Source organism: Acomys minous, assembly GCF_964271855.1.
Source record: "Acomys minous genome assembly, chromosome: 1".
In the NCBI taxonomy this organism is placed as follows: Eukaryota; Metazoa; Chordata; class Mammalia; order Rodentia; family Muridae; genus Acomys; species Acomys minous.
In genome coordinates, this window is record NC_140483.1 from 27,725,062 (window position 1) to 27,751,313 (window position 26,252).

General features: G+C 45.3%; 1 protein-coding gene across 2 annotated transcripts in view; it reads right to left on the bottom strand.

Annotated features, from left to right (window-relative positions):
• Positions 1-3,969: 3,969 nt before the first annotated feature.
• Positions 3,970-26,252, bottom strand: part of ADCY10 (adenylate cyclase 10) — an 84,726-nt gene continuing 62,443 nt past the window's right edge. For both annotated transcript variants that reach the window (XM_084790018.1, XM_084790017.1), the window contains 12 exons: positions 24,768-24,834; positions 24,066-24,294; positions 22,249-22,356; positions 21,592-21,767; positions 18,738-18,891; positions 15,558-15,762; positions 15,383-15,479; positions 14,315-14,430; positions 11,821-11,938; positions 9,639-9,834; positions 7,738-7,926; positions 3,970-4,180 (listed from right to left, as the gene is read on the bottom strand). In XM_084790018.1, coding sequence (XP_084646144.1) covers positions 4,019-4,180; positions 7,738-7,926; positions 9,639-9,834; positions 11,821-11,938; positions 14,315-14,430; positions 15,383-15,479; positions 15,558-15,762; positions 18,738-18,891; positions 21,592-21,767; positions 22,249-22,356; positions 24,066-24,294; positions 24,768-24,834 — 1,817 coding nt within the window. In that variant the 3' untranslated portion in view covers positions 3,970-4,018. The remainder of the gene's footprint in view (positions 4,181-7,737; positions 7,927-9,638; positions 9,835-11,820; positions 11,939-14,314; positions 14,431-15,382; positions 15,480-15,557; positions 15,763-18,737; positions 18,892-21,591; positions 21,768-22,248; positions 22,357-24,065; positions 24,295-24,767; positions 24,835-26,252) is intronic.

The following is a 26,252-nucleotide window of genomic DNA, read 5'->3' on the forward strand; positions in this document are numbered from 1 at the left end:
GAAGTGTGTGCCCCTCTTGCAGCTGGTGGTCCCCCACCCGACCCTCACCCTTCCCACCCCCTACTTCCACCCCACCCCCGCCCTCACTGCCGGTTTCCAGGAAGTCCAGGTCAGGAGCCAGTAAGAGTGCTCAGAGCAAGGTCCCCGTGTGCGTCCCTGTGCAAGGCTACTGGGTCTCACCGGGGTGTGGAAAAGAGTTTGCAGAGGGTGTTTCGATTCTCTCTTTTTAATGAGATTGCTGGTACTAGACAACAGTGGAAACTCGGTGTTCCAAAGCCGGTGATGGTTCTGCAGTGTTACAGCCCTCCAGTTAGGCTGCTGTGCTTAATGGCAGAGGATGCGGGTGGATGCCGGTGCTTTGTCGGTTCACAGCAAGAACGCAGGTCTGTCTGGCTGCTGCTTGCTTCATTAGCGGTCAGCAGCTCCATTCTGCAGACTAGCGCTGAGCTCTTGTCGGTGGTCTGGCAGGCTTCAGCTGTGACCGAGGAAGCTCAGCTGCCTGAGCAGCAGACAAGGGGGCCACTTACCCCAGAATAAATGATGGCAGCCCGTTTATGTCACGTGACTCAGGGACTTAGAAGCCTTGGGCAGTGAAAGGGGTTTTGACGGTGTGTTTGACTCACTGGGGCTAGAGATGGCAGGGATATTTACATGCACTATTACAGTCCTATCATAAGAGGGGGGACATAGTATTTAATTATCCTATGGGTGGGGGAAGAACTCCAGGTACAGTTAATGGTCTTTTGCGGAAAGCTAAGGCCTCATTAGCATAGGGTGGGGTATTTCCAGGAACTCCCCAGGTGCTCACTGAATTGGTTGGGTCCAGCCTATACTTTTCTCTGAGGACTACGTGACTCTCCATAGAGGATCTGGGGTTACCCCAGATCAGGGGAAGAGGAGGCAACGCAGCTGAGGAAGGGAGTCGATCATTTTTGCACCCAGCCCAGGGGCTATCCTGTAAAGGCAGACTTCTAGCAGGATCCAACAGTTCCTTTCACCTGAAGTTTGCTGTCCTGTTGGCTACCCAGGCCCCGTTATATCAGATCCTAGGAATAAGCCTTGCTAGCAATGCTGGAAAGCTAGTATTTGGTCCTTGCATGCTCAAAGTGTCATACTTGGTCAACAGGGGGGGAGTGTAGATCAAAGTTCCCGGACAGAACCACATGTCTGGGAGCCTTCCAGAAAGCTGGTGGCTGATTAGAAATTCAGTGATTGTAAGATGTTGCAGGTCCATGGCCTAATTATAATTTATCTTCAGCTATCTTTAGCTCCCTTAAGACCTGTTCCTTTCATCTGCTTTGTGTCTGATCTAACATCCTTGTGGCTGACAGGTAAAAATCCTTAATACGTTCATATTAACAGACCACTAACTTCTACCAACAAAATGGCTAAGAATGCTGTCAGGTAGCATCCGAGGCCCACTGCAGAGATTTCTCTGGTTTGCTGTAACCTGTATTTCTATCAAAGTGTTTGAAAGTATCTTCAGTCAAATACTTTCTTTGTTCTCTTCCTATAAAGCTTCGTAAACTCAGCACCAAGTCAGAACACAAGTCTGTGTTCCCAGGCTCACCTGTACTTGGCTCTAAAATAAGCACACTCTCTCTCTCTCTCTCTCTCTCTCTCTCTCTCTCTCTCTCTCTCTCTCTCTCATTCTTAGTTAACCTGGGGCAGGGCAGATATCAGTCTTCCAAACTACTTCTCATAGTGGGGCAGGCATGGGATCCTTGTCTTAATCCCATGTCATCTGTTTTTAATAACTTTTATCAAGTTACCTCCCACGCATAATCCCAAATACTTGTTAATGTTCTTCATCTGGGCTGGATTCTCCATCCACGCCGGCCATGTGCTTCTCCTCCAGCTAACCCATGGCGGCCTTCATCTGTTCACTTCAGGTCTCTCTCCTTTCTCCTCCTGGCTGTCCTTTCTTTTTCCTCCTTGTGGTGGTCCTTTTTTTCCCCCAGAATTCCTCTCTCTCTAAGCCCCACCTATCTCCTTTTCCCTGCCCAGGTGGGATGGCTTTTTATTAAGCAAAAGATAAGTCACAGAGACAGTAAGCAGTAATTAGTATTAAAATACATCAGACCATCTCCCAACATCTCCCCTTTTCTGTCTAAATAAAAAAGGCATTTTTATATACAGTAAGTACAATTATGAAAAATTATGAAAACCAATAAGTAAGACTTACACACATAATTTTTAATCAAAATGTATTTGGCAACTTTGTAGAAAACATTATTTTATCTAAAATCTTACATTTTCTAAATTATCTAAAATTTTATCTAAAAATCTAAAGTTTTGAACCTAAATCAACATTCACTAAAGCTCAAATCTATTAACTTAAAAGTATCTATCTAGACTTAAAAGTATCTTTTTACTTTTTAAAACTAAGCTTAATTTTAAAATTAACTATCTGGTCTTTAACCCCAGCAGGGACTTGAGAAGGAATAAATTTAACTACCTGAGTAAAAGTGAAGTGTAGGTAAGCAGCTTTTAAAATGAAAAAATGACAGAGACAGTTTACTGTCTGAACAGACACTTAACATTCTTTATAACATTGAGCATCATCTTTAGCCTTTTGGTCCAGTATATCTGAGAGACATATTTATGAGGCAGGAACCATTGAGGATTTGTTTACCCTGTCTTGGCAGAGTCTCGCCGTCCACTCTGCCTGTATCCAAGTTTGTCTATTTTAGGCAGAATTTTGTCTTTGGGAGAAACAAGGACATTTTTGTTCAGTGGCTGTTTTGTCACACTCAAAGTCATCTCTACAAGGAAAGTCATCTCTACAAGGAGGTTTTTTAATGTTTATCATCTTATTTGTGTTTGGCTGGGTACTGCTAGGAGTTAACTTGTCTTATTGTCAAAGAATCTTTAAAGCAATAAAAATATTTTTAAGATGTCATATTTTATAGGTCTGTGAGATTTTTGAAGACCTTACCTATTTTATCATATCTATCTATAAAATTATATCTGTTAAACCTAGCATGTATATTTTTATACTTGACATGACTATAAACAGATCAACCATTGACTTGTATTATTTAATTATTTTAAACAGTCTACAAGAGTAACTATGCATGAATCAAGGTATTGTATATGTACAATACCTCATATCAGAGTAGAAATATAATGTGTGAAGAACAAGACCAAATTTGAATTTTATTTTAATGTATTAAAATTAAATCTACTTTGTATCAATATACAAAATTTTGTATCAATGAATCAAAATTAACCCTATCTGTGAGTAACAATTAAGGCTTCAAGTTGAGGAGTAGAGTCAATAATCTACTTTTTGTCCTATCATCCCTACATATCTCTATACTCAACCTGTCCCCCAACATCGAGGCATGAGAATGAGGTGGACTGAGGGTTGGAAGATCCCTTCTGAAGCTTTCTGAAGGCTGTAAGCGCCTCCCAAGCGAGGCCAACTAGAACCAGCTCTCCTGCTGCTACAGCAAAGCCAGAACGTCAGAATGTCAGACCGAGTGTGATGTGCACACTCACCCCTGGGTAGAGTTCAGATCCTAATGAAAGGCACAACGAATGAGGTTGTATGTTGAACGGCACGTAACCAAGATACGGGGAAAAGCCGGAACCAGGTGACACAAAAGGCCCTGATCCTTCATGCCCAGCTGCGCTTTGAGCTACTAAATGTTACTTGCTCTGGCCCAGTTCCTCCGCCCTGGAGGCACTTCTGCTGGGACTACAAGTGTCTGCTCAGTCCCGTGTTCAGGGACCCCAGAACCCCTCCAGCCCCTGATATCGACATGAATGGATTTTGCATGGGCTGAGCCCCACAGGTCAAGCAAGCAGCCTGTGAAGGTACAGACAGCTGTGTAAAGTTAAAGCAAGCCAGCCGGAAAGGAATCTAGGCGTCTGTTCCTGGGTTTGGTCCAGAAGGGTCTGTGGGAACCTGGAAATGCTGGCTATGGACAGAGGACAATAATGGACCATGGCAAACAAACAAACAAACCCGAAACCGGTTCTTACTGCAATCTTTGTTCTCATTCATGAATTCTTAGAAAGGATTGTCCAGGATATTAACTCTCATGAGGAATTTGTTCTTTTGAACATCCTGAAGGGTTACGCTGCCGGATACAATTTTATCCCATGATGGAAGACTCAAGACTGTTTGAACCCATTGATCTTCTGTTAACTCAGAGGCTGAGTACCACCACTCCTGAGAGGAGGGAGAGAGAGAGAGCAAAGACATGGTCAGGACTCTCCTGTGAAGACGGCCCCAATTCCAGAAACCCTAACTTGTCCTTGAGCTTGTTTTGTTTTGAGATAGAGTCTAACTATGAAGCCCTGGCTGGGCTGACCTTGAACTTGGGCTGATTCTCCTGCCTCTGTGTCCAGGGAGCTAGAATTAGAGGCTCATACCACCACCAGCCATGGCTCTGGCTCCTTCAGGCTTTAAAAAAAAGGGACTCTACAGACAACACCGATCTTTTTTCCTTCTTTATTCTTTTTACTTTGTGCCTCCTTTCTCTCTCCTCCTCCTTCTTCTCCCCCCCCCCTCTCTCCCCCTTTCCAGGGTCTCTCTGTGTAGCCTTGGCTGTCCTGGATTCACTTTGTAGACCAGGCTGGCCTCGAACTCACATCAATCCGCCTGCCTCCGCCTCCTGAGTGCTGGGATTACAGGCGTGCGCCACTGCACCTGGCCTCTCTCTTTTTCCTCTCTCTCTCTCTCCCCCTTCCTTCCTTTCTCTTTCTTTCTTTCTTTCTTTCTTTCTTTCTTTCTTTCTTTCTTTCTTTCATTTTATGAGATAGTTCCATGCAACAAAGGTTGGCTTTGAATAGTTGGGGAATGGCCTTGAAATCCAATCCTCCTGGCTCCACCTCCCAAGTATTGGGATTATAGGCAAAATTAAAAAAAAAAAACAAAAAACAAAGATTTTTTTTTCCTCACTGCCATGGTTTCTCTGTAGCCCTGGCTGTCCTGGAACTTACTCCATAGAACAGGCTGGCCTTGAACTCAGAGATCCACCTGCCTCTGCCTCCCAAGTGCTGGGACTAAAGACAAAGTCTGGCTGACAAAAATGATTTCTGTTGTCCAAATAAGAACTCAGAGACATCTTCAAATAAGCACACATAGTTGCACATCCAGTCCTGTGCTGGGTGCTGGATGCTAGGTGCCAGGTGCTGGGCCTGGATTTTACCTTTGAAGCATTCACATGTGAAAGAGCACAGCGTGGGAGCAAACGGAACACAGATGGAAAGTGGAAGGCACTACCGAGACGGAGAGACTGTGCTAAGGGAGTGTGCCCAGGGGGCTCTCTAGAAAGAACTGAAGGGTAAGGAGAAACTTGTAGGCCTGAGCTCTGGATGCAGACACTGCTTGGTACAGCCTGTGATGACTACTGTGGTTGGGGCATGTGTACATTTCCCTACAGGCCACATGTTGGAGCTCAGCCCCTAAGGTGATGGTATTAAAAGTTAAGGCTTTGGGTGATCAAGTTCTGAGGGTTTGCGGATTTATATCCTTACAGATAGGAGCACGAGAGATTAAGAGAACACCAGGAAGGAAGGGGCCGGCCTCTCTAGAGTCTGGTGGAGGTTAAGAATGTCTGCTCAGGTAACAAAATGATCTGTAAGGTCCCTACATAGAGTCAAGGCTCCTTTCCCATAGAGGTATCTTAAAAATGAATACTAAGATAGTAACAGTTCACATGTATGGCTTTGCTCTTCCCCTAGCTGTGAAGCTACAGACTTCTGGGAACCTTGGAAAAAGACTACATACTTCATTTACAGTGAAAAAGGAAAGAAAGACTTAACTTCCTTGTATAGCTCTCATGACAGATGGCGCTGTACAATCCAGCACACCTCCGAGAGCCATCTTTGGACAGTGCAACTCCAGAAGACACCAGAGTCACACAACATGAGAAGCTCATACAAAGCTCTTTGTGTGTTGTCATTTTCCTGAGCACTATTAACACTTGTGCTGACATCTATGCTTAAGTTGCCCACCCAAATCCACCCCTCTTCAGGGTTTCTTTATGCAGCCTTGGCTGTCCTGGCCTTGCTTTGTAGAACAGACTAGCTTTGAACTCACAGAGATCCACCTGCCTCTGCCTCTCCTCATGCTGGGATTACAGGTGTGCGCCACTGCGCCCAGATCTCTCTCTCTCTCTCTCTCTCTCTCTCTCTCTCTCTCTCTCTCTGAGAACGGGTTTCTCTGCAGAGCCCTGCCTATCCTGGAACTCTCTCTATATACCAGGCTGGCCTTGAACTCAGAGATCTACCTTCCTTTGCCTCCTGGGTGTTGAGATTAAAGGCGTGCGCCACCATGCCCTGCTGAGCCTCAAAGCCTTCTCATCAGCAATGTAAGACTACCAGCTCCATTTGAATGGAGGACTCTGAAGGGAATTCCTCGGGCAACAGGTGGCAGAGTCAGGCTGTGCCTCTGGCTCCTCTACTCCTTCTGCCACTCATGGAGGCACAGCCAGAGGCACTGTCAATGAGGAAATCATCCTCATCAGATACTGAATTCTGTGCTTGCTTCAGCAACACATACACTAACGTTGGGAAAGTATTGAATTCTAGCACCATGGTCTTCGACTCACCAGCCTGAAAAACGGTGAGCAGTAAATGGCTCTAAGTGATACAGGCTGCGGTATTTTGTGGTGGCAGTTCAAGTGGACTAAGATAACGACCTAAAACTCCCCTGGGAAGTGGTTTCTGTTGCTTCCTAGGATGGGGAGCATCTCCACCACCACACACACACACACACATGCTGTGTGCTGGCCGAGGGTATGTGTAGAGAAATGTTAATTCAGAACATGGCTGTTCTGGTAAGAGATCACACCCAAAGATCTTCTAGGTCTGGGTGATCTGGCTGGAATACAAGCACATGTTTAGTCCAGGAGACAGAGGCAAACAGATCTGAGTTCAAGGCCAGCTTGGTATAGAGCAAGTATTAGGTAAAGAAAAGCTTAGGTCCTGGAGTGGTGGTACATGCCTTTAATCCCAAATGAAGGTAAGGTTAATTTGTAGAAGGAAGTACCCATATTTAAAAGTGATGTCTAGAGCAGGGTGTAGTGATGCACGCCTTTAATCCCAGCACTCGGCAGGCAGAGGCAGGTGGATCTCTGTGAGTTCAAGGCCAGCCTGGTCTATAAAGGGACTCCAGGACAGCCAAGGATACACAGAGAAACCCTGTCTCAAAAAACCTAAAAAATAAAAATAAAAATAAATAAATAAATAAAGAAAACGAAAAGAAAGAAGGAAAGAAAGTGATGTCTAATTGAGTGGCAGAAAAGGTGACAAATCAGAGAAGATTTGACAGAAACAACTAACTCTTACAAGAGAGAGGAAAGGAAAGCTACTTAAGAGGCAGTTTTACACTTTTACCAGGACAGCAATAGAGAGATGGGTTGCAGAGAGGGAACTTGGGTGAAGATGGAATGAGCCAGAAAATGAGGAGAAGCCAGGAGCTTAGAGCAGATTGCTAAATTAGTTTGAGGCCAAGAGAGAAGCCAGATTAAATAAGTCAGCTGGGAGAGGAGTTTGAGCCAGAACAGCTGAGTTGAACCAGCCAGCCCAGAGCTCAGAAAGAAGAGTGAACTTATTAGCAGTAAGTCTCAGAGGCTGAACGGAAACATTCTAGGCCTAGGTTAGATTGTACGGAGGCCGGAAGCTTCCAAGACTAGGCCTAGGTTAGCAGGAGGAGGCAGTGAGCCTCCCAGACAGCAGCTGCGCCAGGAGAGAGTACAAGTTACTTTTACAGGCACATACCTTGCTCATGTTCAGCCAGCACTTCTCTAGCAGGTTACCCTGTGTGTCAGAAAGCTCCAAGGCTCTGTTCAGGAAGAAGTCACAGCTGTGCCCATCTCCCATCAATATGCAGACATAAGCCATCAGATGGTAGAGCCTTGGGTAGAACACAGGGCCAGTGGTATTTTGAGCCATAAGGTTCTCTAAGGCCTAGGGGGAAACAAACAGCAAATATAACCAGGGGCTGGAGACGCAGATGGCTCTGATGGTGACGTGCTTGTCAATGTGAGTTTAGTTCCCGGAGGAGCCAATCTTAGAAAAGCACAACAGCAAGCGTCAGGTGTAGTGGTGCAGCACTTGGGAAGGGAAGTCAAGAGGATCTCTGTGAGTTCCAGGTCAGTCTGGTCTACAGGCAAGTTCCAGGACAGCCAGGACTACTGAAAGAGCCCTTACCGCAAGCAAGCAAGCAAGCAAGCAAGCAAACAAAAATAGCTTGGCATGGACCTAGCCCCATAGCTTGCTCACATCACTGGAAAGACCTCATACTATACCTATGGTTTTACGTGACCCGTGGGAATGTTTCCTAGGCTTCTGATAAGGAACTGCAAGACAGTTCATAAAATATTGAAGGCTCACTAACGACTTTTCACCTTAGACATTGGCATACCCTACAGATCTGTGCCGGGTGTGATAGCTGAGGAATCAATGTGATCTGAACTCAGTCACATGAAGAGGTGTGTGGGGGTGGGGGAGGGATTGGCAACTGAGAAGTTGTCTGCCCTAAAATGGATCCTGAAGTAAACCACTTCAAGAAATTGGGTATCAAAGATCTCAAAATGGGGAATGTTGTTATGAATATGTCCTTAAGCCAAGCTCAGATAAAAGGACTTAAATACAGTCTGTGAGATGGCTCAGCTGGTAAAAGGCCCTTATCACCAAGACAGCGATCTGAGTTCCAACCTGGTAGCCACACTGGGAAAGGAAAGAGCTGACCTCTGCAAGCTGTCCTGTGATCTCCACAAGTGCCTCATAGCCTGAACAAGCTCTCTCTCCTCTCTCTCTCCTCCCTCCCTCCCCCTCTCTCTCTCCTTTCTCTCCTCTCTTTCTCTCTCCTCTCTCTCTCTCTCTCCCCTTTCTCTCTCTCTCTCTCTCTCTCTCTCTCTCTTTCACACACACACAATTAATAAATGTAAAAGACATTTAAATAGAAGGAGTACAGGCTGAGAGGACAACAGGATTTAGCCTCAGTCCACACAAATGGGGCTCTCTGCAAATCTTGCACATGGAGGAGGGTGACCCTAAGGACAGTGAAGGAGCCACATGTAATGCGGGAAACACTGTAATGGTAGAAAGTCATTTGACAGCAAATTTCAATAAATGGAAAAGCATGGACACATGCAGGAGAAACAAACAGTGGAATCACACAGTGTATTAAAAAACCACAATCTTTAAATAGTGTAGTTTAAAAAATAGTTACAATTTGTGTTTCCTTATTTTAAAAATTTCACATTTATTGTGTGCATGTGTGTGTGTCTGAGAGTGTGTGTAGATGTGTCTACATGTGTGTGAGTATGTGTGTGAGAGTGTGTGTACTCAGATGTGATGTTCTACAACATATGTGTGGAGGCCAAAGAATGTCTCAGGTGTTGATTCTCTACTTCCAGCATGCAGTTCTCGTGGGTCCAACTCTGGCCGTCAGGCTTGGCAGCAAGCGCCTTTACCTTCTGAGCCATCATCTCGCCAGTCTTTTTTTCCCCCCTAACTTTTTAGGAGGGTTGTCTTACAAAAACAAAACAAAACAAAATAAACCTCAGCATACATATGAACACATTCAATAATGAGAAGACAGTGAGCCCGGAGGGTGGACGGGAAGGGAGCCAGCAGAGGAGGGATGTGTGCTGGGAAACCGGGCCGGTCTTCACCTTGAGCAGCTCAACCCCGCTGTCCTGCGCGTTCTCCGCCTGCTCTTCGATTTGCTTTTGGAGGTGGAGAACTTGCCCTTCCATGTACCGAGAGATCCCCTCGTAGTAAAGAACTGTCGGGGTCCTTTGTGTCACTAGAGTTTTAGCTCTTTTGGAGAATTTGTAAAAGTTGTCCCAGTCCTGAAGTCTGGCGTACCTGCACCACCAGAGGAGAAATTAAAAGTCAGCAGGCCTCTCTGGATATGGCAACTTTCCGTCCCTTGGACCTCCACCTGCCTCCTGTCTGAAAGAGCAGGGTGTTGGGTGACACGGGTCCAGTAGAGGACAGGATGGCATGGCTCAGGAGGAGCACACATGGCGTGTTGGACACCGTCTGTTATGCTCCTGGGAGCCGAGGACGTGAGACAGACCACACACTTCAGGCTTGAAGAAGCCATCCCAGTGGCAAAGAGAAAGAGAGGTGAGGCCGCAGTGCTGAGTGGCCTGCAGACAGGCAGTGTCACCTGGCTTTTTTTTTTTTTTTTAATGCAGATTCCCAGGTCTAAGCCAATCTAACCAATCAGGCTCTGGGCGTGAGGGCCAGGATTTGAGCTAACAAGCTTTTCTAGGTGATTCCTACGGCCACTAAGTGTGGGAAGCATCGGCCCAGGACACAGCTGTTTCGAGAACATTCCCAATTAGGGCAGAGAGCAATGAGGGATAACAGCAATTGCCAGACTTCAGAGTCTTTTAAAATTAGCTTTCATGGGCACGCTAATTTGATATTGAGGCTTACCTAACAAAGATGATTTTCTGGATGTTAAGTTCTTGCGTGTAATTTTTATTTCTGTTTAAAGCAGGGTCTTGTTGTAGCCTGGGGTGTCCTGAACTCCTTCTAAACTTCTGATCCTCCTGCCTCCACCTCTCAATTTCTGGAATTACAGGCGTGTGCCACTGCATCTGGCTTAATTTTTTTTTTTTTTTAAATCAAAAGGCATTTCACTTCAGTCTGGAGTTGCTCTAATTTGTGGCCTTCAATCTCACTACCCAACTTTTGATGAATCACATTAGACACATTAGTGTAGCTGTGTATAACGTGAGATGGGAGACAGAGTGTGTGTGTGTGGGGGGGGTTACCACTCTAGGGGACAACATGGAGTTTGACTGTTTTCTGGTTTACCTTGAAGCTGTACTGTTCATCTCAGCATTACCATTGGAGGTATGGCTCCCGCTACAGGCTTGCTAAGCTAAAAACCGTTTCTCCTCTTGCGTGAGTGCTCTGTGTGAGAGACTCCAGTGAGACAAAGGTCGGGGCTAGTTCTCTGCTCCTCTCCCTCCTCCGATAAGGAGTCACTTGGTTGGTACCTGTGTCACTTCATCATAAGGACCAGTGAAGTTGACAGGGAGCGTGGTAGTCAGCTTCTCTCCCATGGGACAGGAAGAGGCCTGCTTTGGTGGGGAGACCCATGATTTCTAGAACTTGCCACTGAAGGATAGGTGGGTCTAATGCTAGAGCTTTAGTGTTATCTCTGCGCGTGTTATGGAGCCCACACCCTCTAATGTCACTGCCCCAAAGTAATGTTTTCCCATCTGTTTGGAGCTACGCAGGTGTACGCGGGCAAGTGGTGCTATTTCTTCAGAGTTAGGTACGGTTGTCCCCCACTAGCCCAGGATGCCCCCCTCCCACAGATACTCAAATTCACAGCCACCCAAAGCTCTCATGTAAAATGCTGTAGCATTTGCAGGCAACACACATGTCTCTTCCTGCATCACCACTGGGTTACTAATAAAACCAATCGCAATGTCACCCAGTGCAAACAGCTGTTTCCTTTATCTGTTAAAGAAGGGCTAGGAAGCAGTCTCCACAGGTTCAAGACAACTGCATTGCAGCTTCCCGCCATGCCCTGCAGCTTCCCTCTAAGGTTTGCTGAATGCACAGACACAAAACTCCTGCCCCCCAGAGCTGTCTGTGCTGTAGGCTCTGTACTGTGCTGACATTGAGGCAAATGAGACAGAACCTCTTTTCTGTCCCTGGCTGAAGGTTTCCAGAGGCTTTCTCTAGAAATAACCCTCTGGCAACTTTAAACTGTCTCAGATGTAAACTACGGATGTGTGTTCTTTCTTTTAAAGGATTCCATTGAGCTCTTCTTCGGGATTTTACTTTTTTCCTTTAAAAGCTAAACGGTATGTGGCCCATTGTTACCAGACGGCTATGCAGGAGTAGAGGCCCAGAAGGAGTCCGCTTCGGAACTTGAGGATTCTGTTTTCTTCGTTGTGCTGTACGAATGCCAAACATTCTTCGAATGTTCTGTAAATGAAGCCTAGAGAAGGAACAGAGAGATTTTGTGGTAGCACGGCATGGGGATGGGGGGGTTGGGGGGTGGGGTCTTTCTGACCTTTAGCTCCCAACAGAATTTCCCACTGCAGAGGGCACAGTCTCTGGTCCCTTTATGTATTCAGAGGGTCCTGCGGGTTGCAGCACTCACATTCTGCACTGGCCTGTGTTTGCTGGATCCTAGCTACACTGTCTTCCCTACGGATTCACAGCCCAGTTCTGTAGAGGAGACCAAGCATGTGGAACTACCAGAAGTCCTGGTAGTCCAGGAATCCTCCGGGTGTTTTTCCGCCTGTTGTTCTCTTATTGGTAGCACCGTGTGTGTCTTCCCTTGGTGTGGAGAACAAACTCCTGCTCGGTCCTTCCGGTTTAAGGTGAGGGCCACCTACTCAATACGATTTAAAGGTTGTCAGGAAAGAACTTTTTTTCCCCATGTCGCTGTACCTGAGGACACCTGGAGATAAGCTGCTGTCTCGAGTGATGTGGAGAAGTTGGGATGTTGCCAGTCCGGAGTTTGATATGCAATTTACCTTGGACTATCTCTAGCCTCCTAAACAGTCATTCATTGTCCACTTCTGTGTTAGACCCAACAATCTGTCACTGACATATAAAAACTTTTTGGAATGTTTTTACCTTAGCAGACCAGTAGCTTCTACCGACCTGACCTAAAAGCTGAAAGGGTCAGCAGGTGACCCCTGAGGCCTATAACTGAGATTTGCCCACTTTGCTGTAATGATTCTCTCTCATGTTCTCACCTATATATTTGAAAAGCACCTTGACTTATGACTTTCTTTGTGACATTGTTAGAGAAGAGTGCAAGGAACTGGTTGCATGTTGGAACACGTAACTGTGTTCCTGGACCATCATCGTTCATATTTGGCTGGAGAATAGACTTTTTCTTACCCGTTTTGAGGTGAGCACTATGTTGTGCTGACATCACCAACCGCTATTAATGCCTGTAACTGTCATTATCAATGGGCCAGCTCTTGTGGGCATGTAAAAGCTTTCACATAGCAACACACACTGTCGTTGTTAATATTCGTGCTTGAGAATCATGTGACCAAGTTACAAGAAAAGGTCTCAGAAAGTTCTAAGTAAGTTTACAGCTTTGTGTTAGACCATGTGCTGGTTAGGTTTTTTTTTTCTTTCACGTGTTTGTTTTTTGTTTTTGTCAACGTGGTATAAACTAGAGTCATCTAGGAAGAAGGGACCTCAATTGAGAGTATGCTTCTATAGGTTGGCCTATAGAAATGTTGTGGGCAGGGTGGACAGGCCCAGCCCACTGTGGGCAGTGCCACCCCGCCCCTGTAGGTGGTCCTGGGTTGTATAAGAAAGCAGGCTGAGCAAGCTATGGGAAGCACGCCAGTGAGCAGTGCTCATCCATAGCCTGTACATCAGTTAGTGTCTCCAGTTCCTGCCTTGAATTTCTGCCCTTACTTCCCTTAATAATGGGTTGTAACCTGCAAGGTGAAATGCATCCACTCCTCCCCAAGTTGCTATACGTCACTGTGTCTTAGCATAGTGACAAAGACCAAACAAGGACAGACTACATTCATAGCTGTGTAGCTTGCAGGCTATGTGTTGGACATGCTTTTCAACATGAAGTCTCTAAGCATATCTTGTAAAAATTAAATACTCCTAATAACAGGCATGCTGTAAAACAATGCTAATGATTACTGCTCCTTCAGAAATTCATCTGACAGCTTCCTCCAGATTTAATTATTCTTTGTCACTGTTTCCCACCTCCCCAAATTCCACAGCCCTGAGACAAGGTCTCACTATGTAGCCCTGGCTGTCTTGGAATTCACTATATAGAGCAGGATGGCCTTGAACTCACAGAGATCGGCTTGCCTTTACCTCCCAAGTGCTGGGAGTAAAGGTGAGCACCACTATGCTCGACATTCACCGTTCCCTTACAATTTTGGAAATTGCTAAACGGCTCCTTGAATCACATCACTAGGCTTTCTCCATCCCTGACTGCCAACTGCATCTCTCTCCATCCCTAAATGCCAACTACATCTTTCTTTCTTTCTTTCTTTCTTTCTTTCCTTTCTTCTTTTTTCTTTTGAGACATAGTTTCTCTGTGTAATAGCTCTGGCTATCCTGGAACTCACTCTGTAGTCCAGGCTGGCCTTGAACTCATGGAGATCCATCTGCCTCTGCCTCCCAAGTGCTGGGATTAAAGGCGTGGGCCACCACCACCCGGCTGACTACATCTTCTTATCCAGGACCACCAACTGCATCTCTCTCCATCCCTTAACAGTAGCTAGGTGGCCTCAAAGCCCAAAGCCCAAGCCCTGAGAGCTGCTTCCTCACTCCAACTTCTTTTAATTCCCCAAGCCAGAGTAAATACCATGCTAACCAGAGTAAAGCATGATGTCCAAGCAGACAAAATAGAAAAAGGCCTTGCTGAAGATGTGCTCTTCTGTCACAGAAAGGTCCCACAGCCATCCTAGCACCTGGATCAAATGCTTGTACCTGTGGAACAGAAGAAGTGGCAGGACTGAAAAGCAGTGCGGACGGGTGAAGGACGGGGCTCCGTCCAGCCTTGGTCATGAGTGTTAATGCAGAATCAAACACAACTCTAAAACAGACTTCAAACCTTCTCTTGCCCAGAGCTATAACCAAAGTCCCCACTTCCAAGTGTTCTTTTAGGGCTCCTCCAGATCAGAGCGACTAGCGTCCCACCAATTTGGCCAGGATCTCCAAGTCTTCATCGCTGTTCATTGGGTATTCATAATGCTTTAAAAACAAAAACAAAATTCCCTGTGCCTGGCAGGGATGGAGGTCTGAGTCTCATAATGGCTGTGATTGACTGATTGACTTCCTGGCCAGAGCCACCAGATTAGAGATGATGAGTACAAAAAACTCCATTAAAAGAATTAACAGTGTGTGTGTATGTGTGTGTGTGATATTGATAGGTAAAATGACAGTTATCAGTTATGTTATCCTGTCATGATCTGCACTTCCTGTCTTATGCTATGGCCAAGGTGAAATTAGCTAGAACCCCCAAACAACTTCTTGTGTTAGTTAGCTTTAAACCCATCTGGAAGGAAACTGCCTATGCCATCCTGCCTTGGGCGTGCGTACAAGTGACTGTCTTGCTTATTTATTGATGCCGGAGGGCCCAGCCTTGTGGGGTGCAGGGCACTACCGTCTCTGGTTCGAAAAGCTAGCTAATCATGGACTGGACAGGGAAACAGCAAGAGAGCAAGAAGCCATGGTTGCTCTTCCGGGTCCTGCCTCAGTTTCTATCCTGAATTTCCTCTATAATGGACTGTGACCTGGAAGTGTAAGCTGGAATAAACACTGCCAGCCCGCCCGCCCCAGCACCCCACCACCACCACGTGCCTTTGGGGAAGAAGGTTCTATCACAGCAGCAGAAAGGAAAGTAGAACGCTACCTTTGGAAAACGCTTTAGGACAAATACCTGCTTCTCAAGAAGAGAGATTTACTTAGTCTGCAGAGAACCATATGGTATTTGTTGGGGTTCCGGAGAAGTGACCACATCCTGTGGGCTCGGGAGCCTGGGAAGAAAGCAATCATCATGTGTTTGGGGATATTACACGTCGCTTTAGGCCCTTTCTTGCCTAGCCAGTCCTTACCTAACTCAATGGCCAATTCCAGATGACCCGCTATGAACTTGATGTGGCCCAGTGTGTCAGCCACGTAGGCCATGATTTCAATGGCCTCGCCTTTCATTGGGAGGTTCAAGAGCTGCTCCATGACCAGGATTTCATATCTGAACCATATGCCATTGTATCCAGCCATGTAGTGGTACAGAGAATAATCCAGAAAAGCCTTGATGATCTACAAGGGCAGCAACATAGAGAGAAGGAGGGAGACGGAGGAAGATTAAAGTGAAGGACTCAGGGACTACCAGGAAACCTTTTTTATTGAACTTGGGCTGCAGCTGGTCTTGGGCCAGTGCCATGGACTTAGGTGCAGAAATCAAACTTACTGGGTCTTCCAGGATAAGCTCCACTGCCTCTCTTGGGTACAGTCTTCAAACAAACTACAAACATTTTGATTTGGATGAAAGATAAAAACAATAGCTTGCAAATGTAGATAAATGTAGATAAATGGCCACTTAGCACAAGACTGAGTGGGAGCAGTCAGGTCTACACAGTAGGTAAAGGTGGAAGGGAGACTTCTCGAGAGAATTACCCTTTCTTTTTAGTTCTTTTGAATTTATTTTTGCTTTATTTTTATCGGTTGAGGCCATTAGATCCCTTGGAACTGGAATTACAGACAGCTGTGAGCTGCCATGTGGGTGCTGGGAATTGAACCTGGGTCCTTTGGAAGAACAGACGGTTCTCTTAACCACTGAGCCATCTCTTCAGCCCCCACCCCCCCAATTATCCTTTCTTTATGCACTGCTTTTGTAATGTAGAAACAAGGAAGGCTGGTCTGGTTAGTTTGTTTGCTAAAGTAAGGACTAATTAAAAATGTAATTGGAGACTTAAGAGAAGTGGTTAACCCCTTAAACAAATCTTCAAAATCAGAAAGGTGCCTCAGAATATGAATGTTTAGAGAAGAGCAAGGAGAAAACAATTCCTTCTGAAGAAGTCTTCTCTCTCTCCTCTCTCTCTCTCTCTGTCTCTCTCTCTCTCTCTCTCTCTCACACACACACACACACTCATACATACATGCACAATATATATAAATGGCTTTGAAAAACACAGGCAGAATGGACTAATAATAGGTTCTCTAATAGTCCGAGTGTTTTATGGTGAGGTGATTATACAGGGAAGATTCTAAAACTTTTCTACAAATTCTGTCAAAGGCAAGTCCCTAGGTCCTTGTTAAATCTCAAAGTTTCTTAGCAATTTCTTTTTCCTGGTGTGAAAATGAAAATGCTACCACAAAGGATGGGCATGCATAGTAGTGGCCAAGTGAAAAATCGACAGATGCAATGGTCCCTGACTTCCCTGTATGTGGATCAGGAGAACAGAGTCCAGCCTCTTCATCTTATGGGGCAATAGAGAGCGCAGAGAGAAGTCTTCCCCTCTGTCCCACTTTCCTGGTAAGTGAAGACTTTCATGGGACATGCCCCTTTGGGCTAGTGTCCAGATATAAGTGAGTATATACCATTTGACTCTTTCTGCTTCTGGGTGAACTCACTCATTATGATCATTTCTAGCTCAATCCATTTGTCCACAAATTTCGGGAATTCCTTGTTTTTAATAGCTAAGTAGTATTCCATAGTGTAAATATACCACAGTTTCCTTATCTTTTCTTCTACTGAGGGACACTTAGGCTGTTTCCATGTTCTGGCTATTATGAATAAAGCTATGAACATGGTTGAGCAAATGTTCTTGTTGTGTGCTGGGTGAGAGAAGCAAGGGAGAATGGGGAAATAGAAGGATCCAAAGGGTCCTAGAAACCTACAAGTAGAACATTATAATGGGTGGATCTGGGCTCAAGGGTCCTGCTCATACTACGGCACTAGCCAAGGGCAATATGTGCAGTAAACTTCGAACCTCTACCCAGATCTACCCAATGGACAAGACATTCTCCACAGTTGAGTGGAGAGTTGGGTCTGACTTTCACATGAACTCTGGTGCCCCATATTTGACCACGTCCCATGGATGGGGAGGCCTGGTGGCACTCAGAGGAAAGATAGCAGGCTACTAAGAAGAGACTTGATACCCTATGAGCATATACATGGGGAGGAGGTCCCCCTCAGTCACAGACATAGGGGAGGGAAGTAGGAGGAAAGGGGGAGGGAGGGAGAAATGGGAGGATACAAGGGATGGGATAACAATTGAGATATAATATAAATAAATTAATAAAATATATTTAAAAAAAAAGAAAGCTCAGAGATGGTGTGGCCTGCCAGGGTGGCTTGCTGGTGGGCACACCAAGGATGCATGGGGTCTGGAAGCCATTCTCCGGGTTCTCTTCTGGTCCTTCTGTTATCTTAAATGGTCTGTGGCATGAATCCATCTTTTGAAAGAGAACTATCCTTTTATATTCAGCTTTGTCAGCTCTCATTCTTCTAGGTATGCCTGATATTTCCAGAAGCATCATATGTGATGCTGTCCTCCGTGAGGATGAGGTCAACATCTAGTTATGTAGGCAGGCCTGGGGCGCACTCCTGTAATACCAGGGCTTACGGACCAAAGGTCAGACAATTACAGCAAATGGGGACCAGCCTGGGTTACAGAGAGAGGCCTGTCTCAAACAAACAAACAAACAAACAAACAAAAGCAGACAGGAATCTCCCGCAAACAAAATAAGACACACAGTGAATTTATAAAGCAAAATGATGATGATGATGATGATGATAATAATAATAATAATAACAATAATAATAATAACAATAATAACAACAACAATAATAAATTTTATAAAAATGTAATACAATGTCACACTTCTCATTCTGCTTTGCTGTTGGAGAACTCTAGCTTTTCTTTTTAATGAAAGTGTTAATTATGTGGATGTGTGCTTATTACTGTTGTTTTTAAGAATATTAAGTTTTTCTCACTTTGTGACCTACTATATCAATTCCAACCCATAAAAGCAAAAGTTGTTGGAATCTTGAATGATTTCTGACAATAGAGTCATCTGGGGCCAAAATATTTTTTAAATACTGGCAAAACCACCCTATCAGAGAGATTTCCATTATAGCTGTGTGACTTTTTTTTTTCAGTTCTCATTGGCTTTGGATAGGAGGGTTTTTTGTTTTGTTTTGTTTTTGTTTCCTTCTAAATGAGATTCAGCAATGTAAAGAACAACTAAAACAAACAAACAAACAAACAAACAAACAAAAAACAACCTACCTGGAAACTGTTTTGACTTTCCAGTGAGGTGTTCAGTTCCATCATGGCTGCCAGATGACCATAGTACTTGTAGTGGAAAAAGAAATTCAAGCTATAGATCTTCCAAAGTAAGGAGAAGCAGGAGGCTTGCAGGTAAAGTTGTGCCAGTCTGTTCCTGCCACAAGGAAGACAGATGGACACAGGCGGTCCCGTGACTACGAGGCACAAGTGCTCATTGTTCCCTCTGTCCTCCTGCTGTTCTTCCCAGAGTCCTTCCCTGAACTGAAGGCCTCACCTGTGACGGGCGATCATGTTCACTTTTATGAGGCATTTAAGTATGTTACATTGAATTAGTTGCTTAGCTTGTCTGAACTTCACAATTTCACCTTCTGTGTGAAATGAGGTTGAATCATCCCCCGCTTTCATATGACACCTGTGTACCTTTTAATCAGCTTCATCTCGTTAGCGACACCTGACAAGACCAAGTGTTTTACCTAAACTATGTTATGGGGGGGAGGGGGGAGAGGGGAGGCATGGAGAGATGGCTCAGCTGTTAAGAGCGCTTGCTGCAGATGCTCCAAGTTCAATTCCCAGCATCCACATGATGGCTCACAACCAACTTAAATATAGTTGCAGGGGATATCTGACACCATAGTCTGACATTAGTGGGCACCAGACAGGCATGTGGTTCACAAACATACATGTAGGAAAATATTCATATTTACAAAATTAAGTAAAACAACAAAACAAACAAACCTATGTCATCACAAAGCAGGTAGCATGGTCCCCATTTTATAAGGAAGAAAATGTGCTTCATAAACATGAAGCAGGGACAGCCAAGGCTACACAGGGAAACCTTGTCTCAAAAAACAAAACAACAAAGGTTCCAAGTACTCATATGCCATCTTCCTGCCTCTGTCTCCCAAGTACTGAAATTACAGGCATGTGCTATCAGCTCTGTTACTATTTCCTGTTTTTGTTTTTGTTTTCTCAAGACAGGGTTTTTCTGTGTAGCCTTGGCTGTTCTGGATTCACTTTGTAGACCAGGGTGGCGTCAAACTCACAGAGATCCCCCTGCCTCTGCCTCCCTGAGTGTCAGGGTTAAAGGCATGCGCCACAGAAACCATTATTATTTCTTTCTAAATATTCATTTTATTTATTTACTTAGCTTGTGTGTTTTATAGGCATGTGTGATGCCCGCACGTGTGTGTATATGCATGCGTATATCAGATCACCCAGAACTGGACTTACAAACATCTTGGGGAGCCATGGTATGGTGGTTTGAATGAAAATGTCCCTCACTGGCTCTGGCTTTTGAATACTCGGTCCCCAGTTGGTGGCGCTGTTGGGGGAGGCTTAGAAGGTATGGCTTTCCTAGAGGGAGTATGTGGCTGGGGGCCGGCTTTGGTGCTGTTCCTGCCACCGTGCCTCATGCTGTCCTGTCACTGTACCTCATGCTTGCTGTTAAGCTCCCCAACACGTGGATTCTTATGTGTGTGCTGGCAACCAAACTCTGGTCTTTATGATTGTTCAGTAAGTACCCTTAACTGTGGAGACATTGTTAAGGGAGAAATGACTCCATTTTTCTTTGTAGTTAAATGGTGTTAGACTTTAATCCTGTCCTTAGCTAGAGGACAACTTGTTTGTTTTGTTTCCTTTTTCATTTGTTTTTGTTGTTTTTTATTTGTTCTTCCTTAGTAACCTTGTGAATCACTCATTGTAAATTGTTTCCACTGTTCTGAGAACTGACTGACCATAAAATGTTTCATGGTATGTTAATAGTCTGGCCATAAACATGTTCATAATGATCATGAAAATAACTACAAAATTCCACTTTTGGGGCTGGAGAGATGGCTCAGCCCTTAAGAGCCCTGTTTGCTCTTCCAAGGGTTCTGAGTTCAATTCCTGGCAACCACATGGTGGCCCACAAACATCTGTCCAGGGATCCTGATGCCCTCTTCTGGCATGCAGGTGTACATGCAGATAGAGCATTCATATGCATAAAATAAATAAGTTAAAAAATTCCACTTTGTTTTTGTTTTGTTTGTTTGTTTATTTTTGTTTTTTGAGATAGGATTTCTCTGTGTAATAGCCCTGGCTGTCCTGGACTCACAGAGATCCACCTGCCTCAGACTCCTAAGTGCTGGGATTGCAGGCACAAACTTCTACTTTTTTAATGCCTTGTTCATTGTTCTGAAAGAGTCCTCTTGATTCTGGTCTAGGCCTCTTCCTTCTCTGCTGAGGGAGACTGTAAGGCTGGCCTGGCTGTAAACACAATTTTTACCTTGCAACATCTCAGTGTAAGCTCCTGATCATTGAGACCATCGCTACATCTTTTCCAGCCCTTCAGGTATTATTTTTTATAGTTCATTTATAGGCAAAATCTTAGCTACATTTTTAACTAATGACTTCCCATCCCTAATATAACCCTTATCAAATTCATAGACAAGTAGAAAATTTATCCTTTGGCAGATGTCCTCAAAGCCTGCTGGTTTTCTTTGAGGTTCGAATTTGTATCTTAGTATCTTGGTATCTTAGCAACGCATGGAAAGGGGGCTTGTGGCTGAGGTTCCGAGGAACATGGCACCAGTACTGATATCTGTCTGACTCTGCTTCCACAGGAGAATCACTGTAAGAGTGAGAAAGATAATCGGTGCTCACGTTGCAAAGGAATCCCACGTTTTCTCATCTGAACTCCTTTGACAAAAGATACTGGTGAGGCCAGGAGGCGCTTACTAGATCTGCCTCTACCCCTCCTGACAAGGGATCAGACCAAACAGGGATTTGGAGTTATTGGAGCCCCCGGGCTGTGAGGACAGACTGTGCTGTGTGGAGCGGCATGAGACGCTCAACTCTCCTCAGCTCCTTCCCTTACCCTGGCAGCGCGCTCTCCTGGGGAGGCTGGTTCATGAAGCGGAAGAGTCTGTTTTTCTCAACATGCATTTGGAAACTCAGGGAGATTAAATTACTAGGAAACATTCTGTTGAGAAGCTTCAGTGCCTTTCTCAGCATTTTCTTGGAGAGGACCATCTGCCCCATATTAAAGCAGACCTAACGGAGATGGGAAGGAGAGGAAAAGCAATGATTCTAGACTTAGTCGGTGTGATCCCACAGTACATTCGGGGGTGGGTGTGGGGGGAATATGTATCTAAGAAGCTGTTCTGTGGCCCAGTAATAAAATCCTCCTGTGCTTTGACATAATACTAAAAATAAATGTTTGTTGGGTGGCTGCGTAAAGGCGGCTGATGAGTAGGGTTTGGCATTGAGCTGTGCATCATATAAAGTGAACATCATTCATGTTCACCGTTACAAAGACATTCCATAAAGATGGGGAAGGACAGATCTTGCTGCTGACAGTTTATAGGAAGAAAGGGTTGGGTCCAGAAGCCTGGGCTCAGGACTCTTGGACAGGGCTCTGTGGAGATGAATGGGAGGAGGGCATTGAGAATACACAGGCGGCTTCTACTCCCCTGCCGATTGCCTGGGGGCTCCAACGCAGAATGACAGCTTAGCACCTTCAGCGGTTTCTTACCTCACCTTTGAGATAATAAAAGGCAGCATATTCAAAGATATGACTCCAAGAATCGTCGTTTGCCAGCGTCTTCATTAGCCTTTCTCCCTCTCCCAGATAGATGTACGCCTGCAGCCAGCCACCAGAGGAAACAGAGGGGTAGTGAGGTATAACACAGAGGGTCGCCTGCCCCATACTACTCAAGCTAGGGAGGCAGGAGCCACGCAGATCCCACGTCATCGTTACACCGGCTCCCACGGGTTAAAATGGGCCTCCAAGCTAGACAGAAGGCTGGGGGGCACCCCAGCTTCATGTCTACTCTGTCTGCTAAATGGAGCAATCAGTCCTTTTTTTTTTTTTTAGTTTTTTGAGACAGAGTTTTTTTCGAGACAGGGTTTCTCTGTGTAGTCTTGGTTGTCTTGGACTCGCTTTGTAGACCAGGCTGGCCTCGGACTCACAGCAATCCACCTGCCTCTGCCTCCCTTAAAGGCGTGCGCCACCATGCTCGGCTAACAATCACTTCTTTTTGTTTCATTAGATGCATGATGCATGAAATGACCTCAGTTCTAAGGGCATGTTGCCATAGAAACTTACAGTTTTCCTAGAGAAGTGTTAACTAGTGCTCTGGTGGTCTCAAATCTGTCTGTGTGGTGGTTTAGCCAGACGGTGTGAACCGCTGAGGGCTATGGGATTGAAGTCAAATTCACAGCAGCTAGGAAACCTATAGCTATTCCGTGCTGTAACACACTGTCAGACAGCAAGGCGTAAACCACTAGGCTGTTACTTAGGAGGACTATGATAAAAATAAAGCATCTGCACTAAGAGTGAATCTAAATAATTTCCCCTCTCCCATGTAGGTAGACAATTTCAAATACGGCAATAGTTCATTAGTTAATTAATGAAAGATGTGCTTTGTAGCCTAGGCTGGTCTTGAACTTGCTACGTGGCTTAAGCTGACTTCAAGCTTGTGATTATCCGGCTTCAGCTTTCCAAGTGTACCACCATGCCTGGCTTGGTTGTTATACTTAAATTAATCAATTATTAATTACTTTTTTTTCCAAGACAGGGTCTTGTGTATACCAGGTGGCTGTGAACTTGCCATGTAGCAGAATCTGGCCTTGACTAGATCCTGATCTTCCAGCCTCTACCTCCCAAGCACTGGCATCACAGCTATGTACCACCATGGCAGGCTCGCTGTGTAATGACTGTGGTGGTTTGAATGAAAATGGCGCCCATAGGCTCATAGATTTGAATGCTTGGCCATTAGAAAGTGGCACTATTGGGAGGTGTGGCCTTCGTAGAGTGGGTATAGCTTTGTTGGAGGAAGTGTGTCACTGGGGATACGCTTTGGAGTTTCCGAAGCTCAAGCAAGACACAGTGGCGCTCTCTTCCTGTTGCCTGTGGATCTGGTTTTTTTTTGTTTTTGTTTTTGTTTTCTCGAGACAGGGTTTCTCTGTGTAGCCTTGGCTATCCTGGACTCACTTTGGAGACCAGGCTGGCCTCGAACTCATACTGATCGGCCTGCCTCTGCCTCCCAAGTGCTGTGATTAAAAGCGTGCGCCACCACCGCCCCGGTGCCTGTGGATCTGGATATAAAACTCTCAGCTCCTTCTTGAGCACCATGTGTGCCTCTGTGTCACCATGCGTCCCACCATGGTGGCAATGGGCTAAACCTCTGAACCTGCAAGTAAGCCCCAGTTAAATGCCTTCCTTTATAAAGAGTTGCCCCGGTCATGGTGTCTCTTTTAAAGCAATGGAACCCTAACTAAGATGATGATGGGACTGGCCGTGTGCCTGGGCCTGGGGGCTGGAAGAGGATGTGTAGAACAACAGCTTACGTTATAGTTGTCGCCCAGGGTGAGGTAAGCAGATGCCAGCTCCAGGAAGTAGTACAGGGCTCTGTTGTTTTCTCCTAAGGCTACAAAATGCTGGGCCAGAGGCAAGATGACAATTTGGAGCAGCTCTGCACACTGGCATGGTTCCAGGGGGAGGATGTCATCCCGAGACTTCATCTTTTGGATAACGTTGTCAAAGAAATGCAAGACCATCTCTTTTGTTTGCGTGACACTGTTTCAATACAGGAAGAAGCAGGAGGTCAAGAAATTACAGGCATGGCACAGGTTTTGATACGAAATTATCTTTGAAGACTAATGAAGTCCAGTGTCACGCTCACCTCCCAAGTGCACCATGCAGCCCCTGACATTTTTCCTCTGTACCGAAGAGGCCCAAAGGGTTGACCCAGAGGGAGTGACCCAGAAGGGTGATTTGATGACAATTGCTTCTGTTCTAGCTCCTAAAGATATGTAAAGCCAACCAGAGAAACAAAAAACGATATATATGCACAAACTGAGCAGTGGCTCACGCCTTTAATCCCAGTACTTGGGAGGCAGAGACAGGTGGATCTCTATGAGTTCAAAGACAGCCTGGTCTACAGAGTGAGTTCTAGGACAGCCAAGACCACACAGAGAAACTCTGTCTTGGGGGAAAAAACAAACAAACAAACAAGCCCAACAACAACAACAAACTACATATGTGCATACCTGAGATTCTCAGGAAGTTTGTGTTTCCTAGGGAGGGCTGATTTAGAACTGATGACCTCTTCCTCAGCTGGAAAAATAATTGAGCAAATAAGATCTCTGCCATCCGCCAAAGGCTTGTATCCCCTTTACCCAGCTAGGAGCCATGTCTCTCAGCCCTACCCCCTTCCCCCAGGGGCATCTCAGCTTAGAGCCATGTGGTTCTTTTCTCAGGAAAAAATCAGAATCACGAGTGGTGGATGTCACTTCTGAAGCAGACGGTCCGTCTGCCCTGTTCTTTCCTTAGACAAGAAAGCAGCTAAGGTCTGAATGGCCGAAGGGAAACAGAATGCCAACCTGGAGGAACCTGGAGTCTGTAGCTATCTGCCAGGCCTCTTGTCAAAAATGTCAGTGAATTACAAAAGCAGGAACCATAAATTGTCATTCTACTCCACTGACCCCACTGAAATGCTCCTCTGCTGTGGCTGATAGCATTACCCCGGCCCATCTAACACAGAATAATTCAAACCGCAATCTAACAATCGTGGAAGAGATTAACATTAATGTGTGGTGAAGAAATAGAAAATTAAACACACACACACACACACACACACACACACACACACACACACACACACACGTGCACATACATATGTAGGGTATTTTGTTTTGTTTGAGATGGGGACTCATGTAGCCCAGACTGGCCTTGAATTCACTATGTAGCCAAGGATAACCAAGTTCTCATCCTCCTGGCCCCCAACCCAAGACTGAGGTTTGCAGGAGTGCAGTGTTAAGATTCAAACTCAGGGCTTTGTACATGCTGGGCAAGCACTCTACTGACCCTCCATAGACGGTCCAGGAAATACAGACATTCTAATGAAGTACTCCCAAAGGCTCACTTAAGGAGACAGTAGGATTGAATTAGACATCTGATGAGACTTCAGTAGCTTAGAAATTCCCATGGGGAGAAGACAGACTCCTAAATGGAAAAGCAGCCTACCTCAGGGCATTTGCTAGTGGCAGAGGTAGGATTGCAGCCTAGGTCCAGGGTTAATGACTAGTCACTGTAACCTCACAGGCTTGTTTGGTTTTGAGACAGTTTTACTATATAACCCGGGCTATCCTTCAACTCCACAGCCCAGGCTGGCTGCCTAGTCTCTATCCTTTTGCCTCAGCCTCCACACACCCCGGAAGAGAGATCTTTTAGTTCATAGAAATCCGATTGGAAGGTTCTGTGCTCTTGTCTTTATAGAATAAATAAACTCCCCAACTCTTATGATCATCAAACCACATGCGGAGCTTTGCCATTGTTCTTAGCACGCGGCAGAAGAACCCTACCTAGTGAGCTGCAATTAGTCCCCACCTATTTCCTTTGTCGTTTCTGCAGCTCTATCTAGTACCTCACTTTAGATAGCAGCATTCACTGTGCCTTGGTTTCTTGGTACAGATTTTTTTAGCGTCAGTAGCATCCTATACATATATTAACTTTTTTGTTGTTTGTTTTCTCTG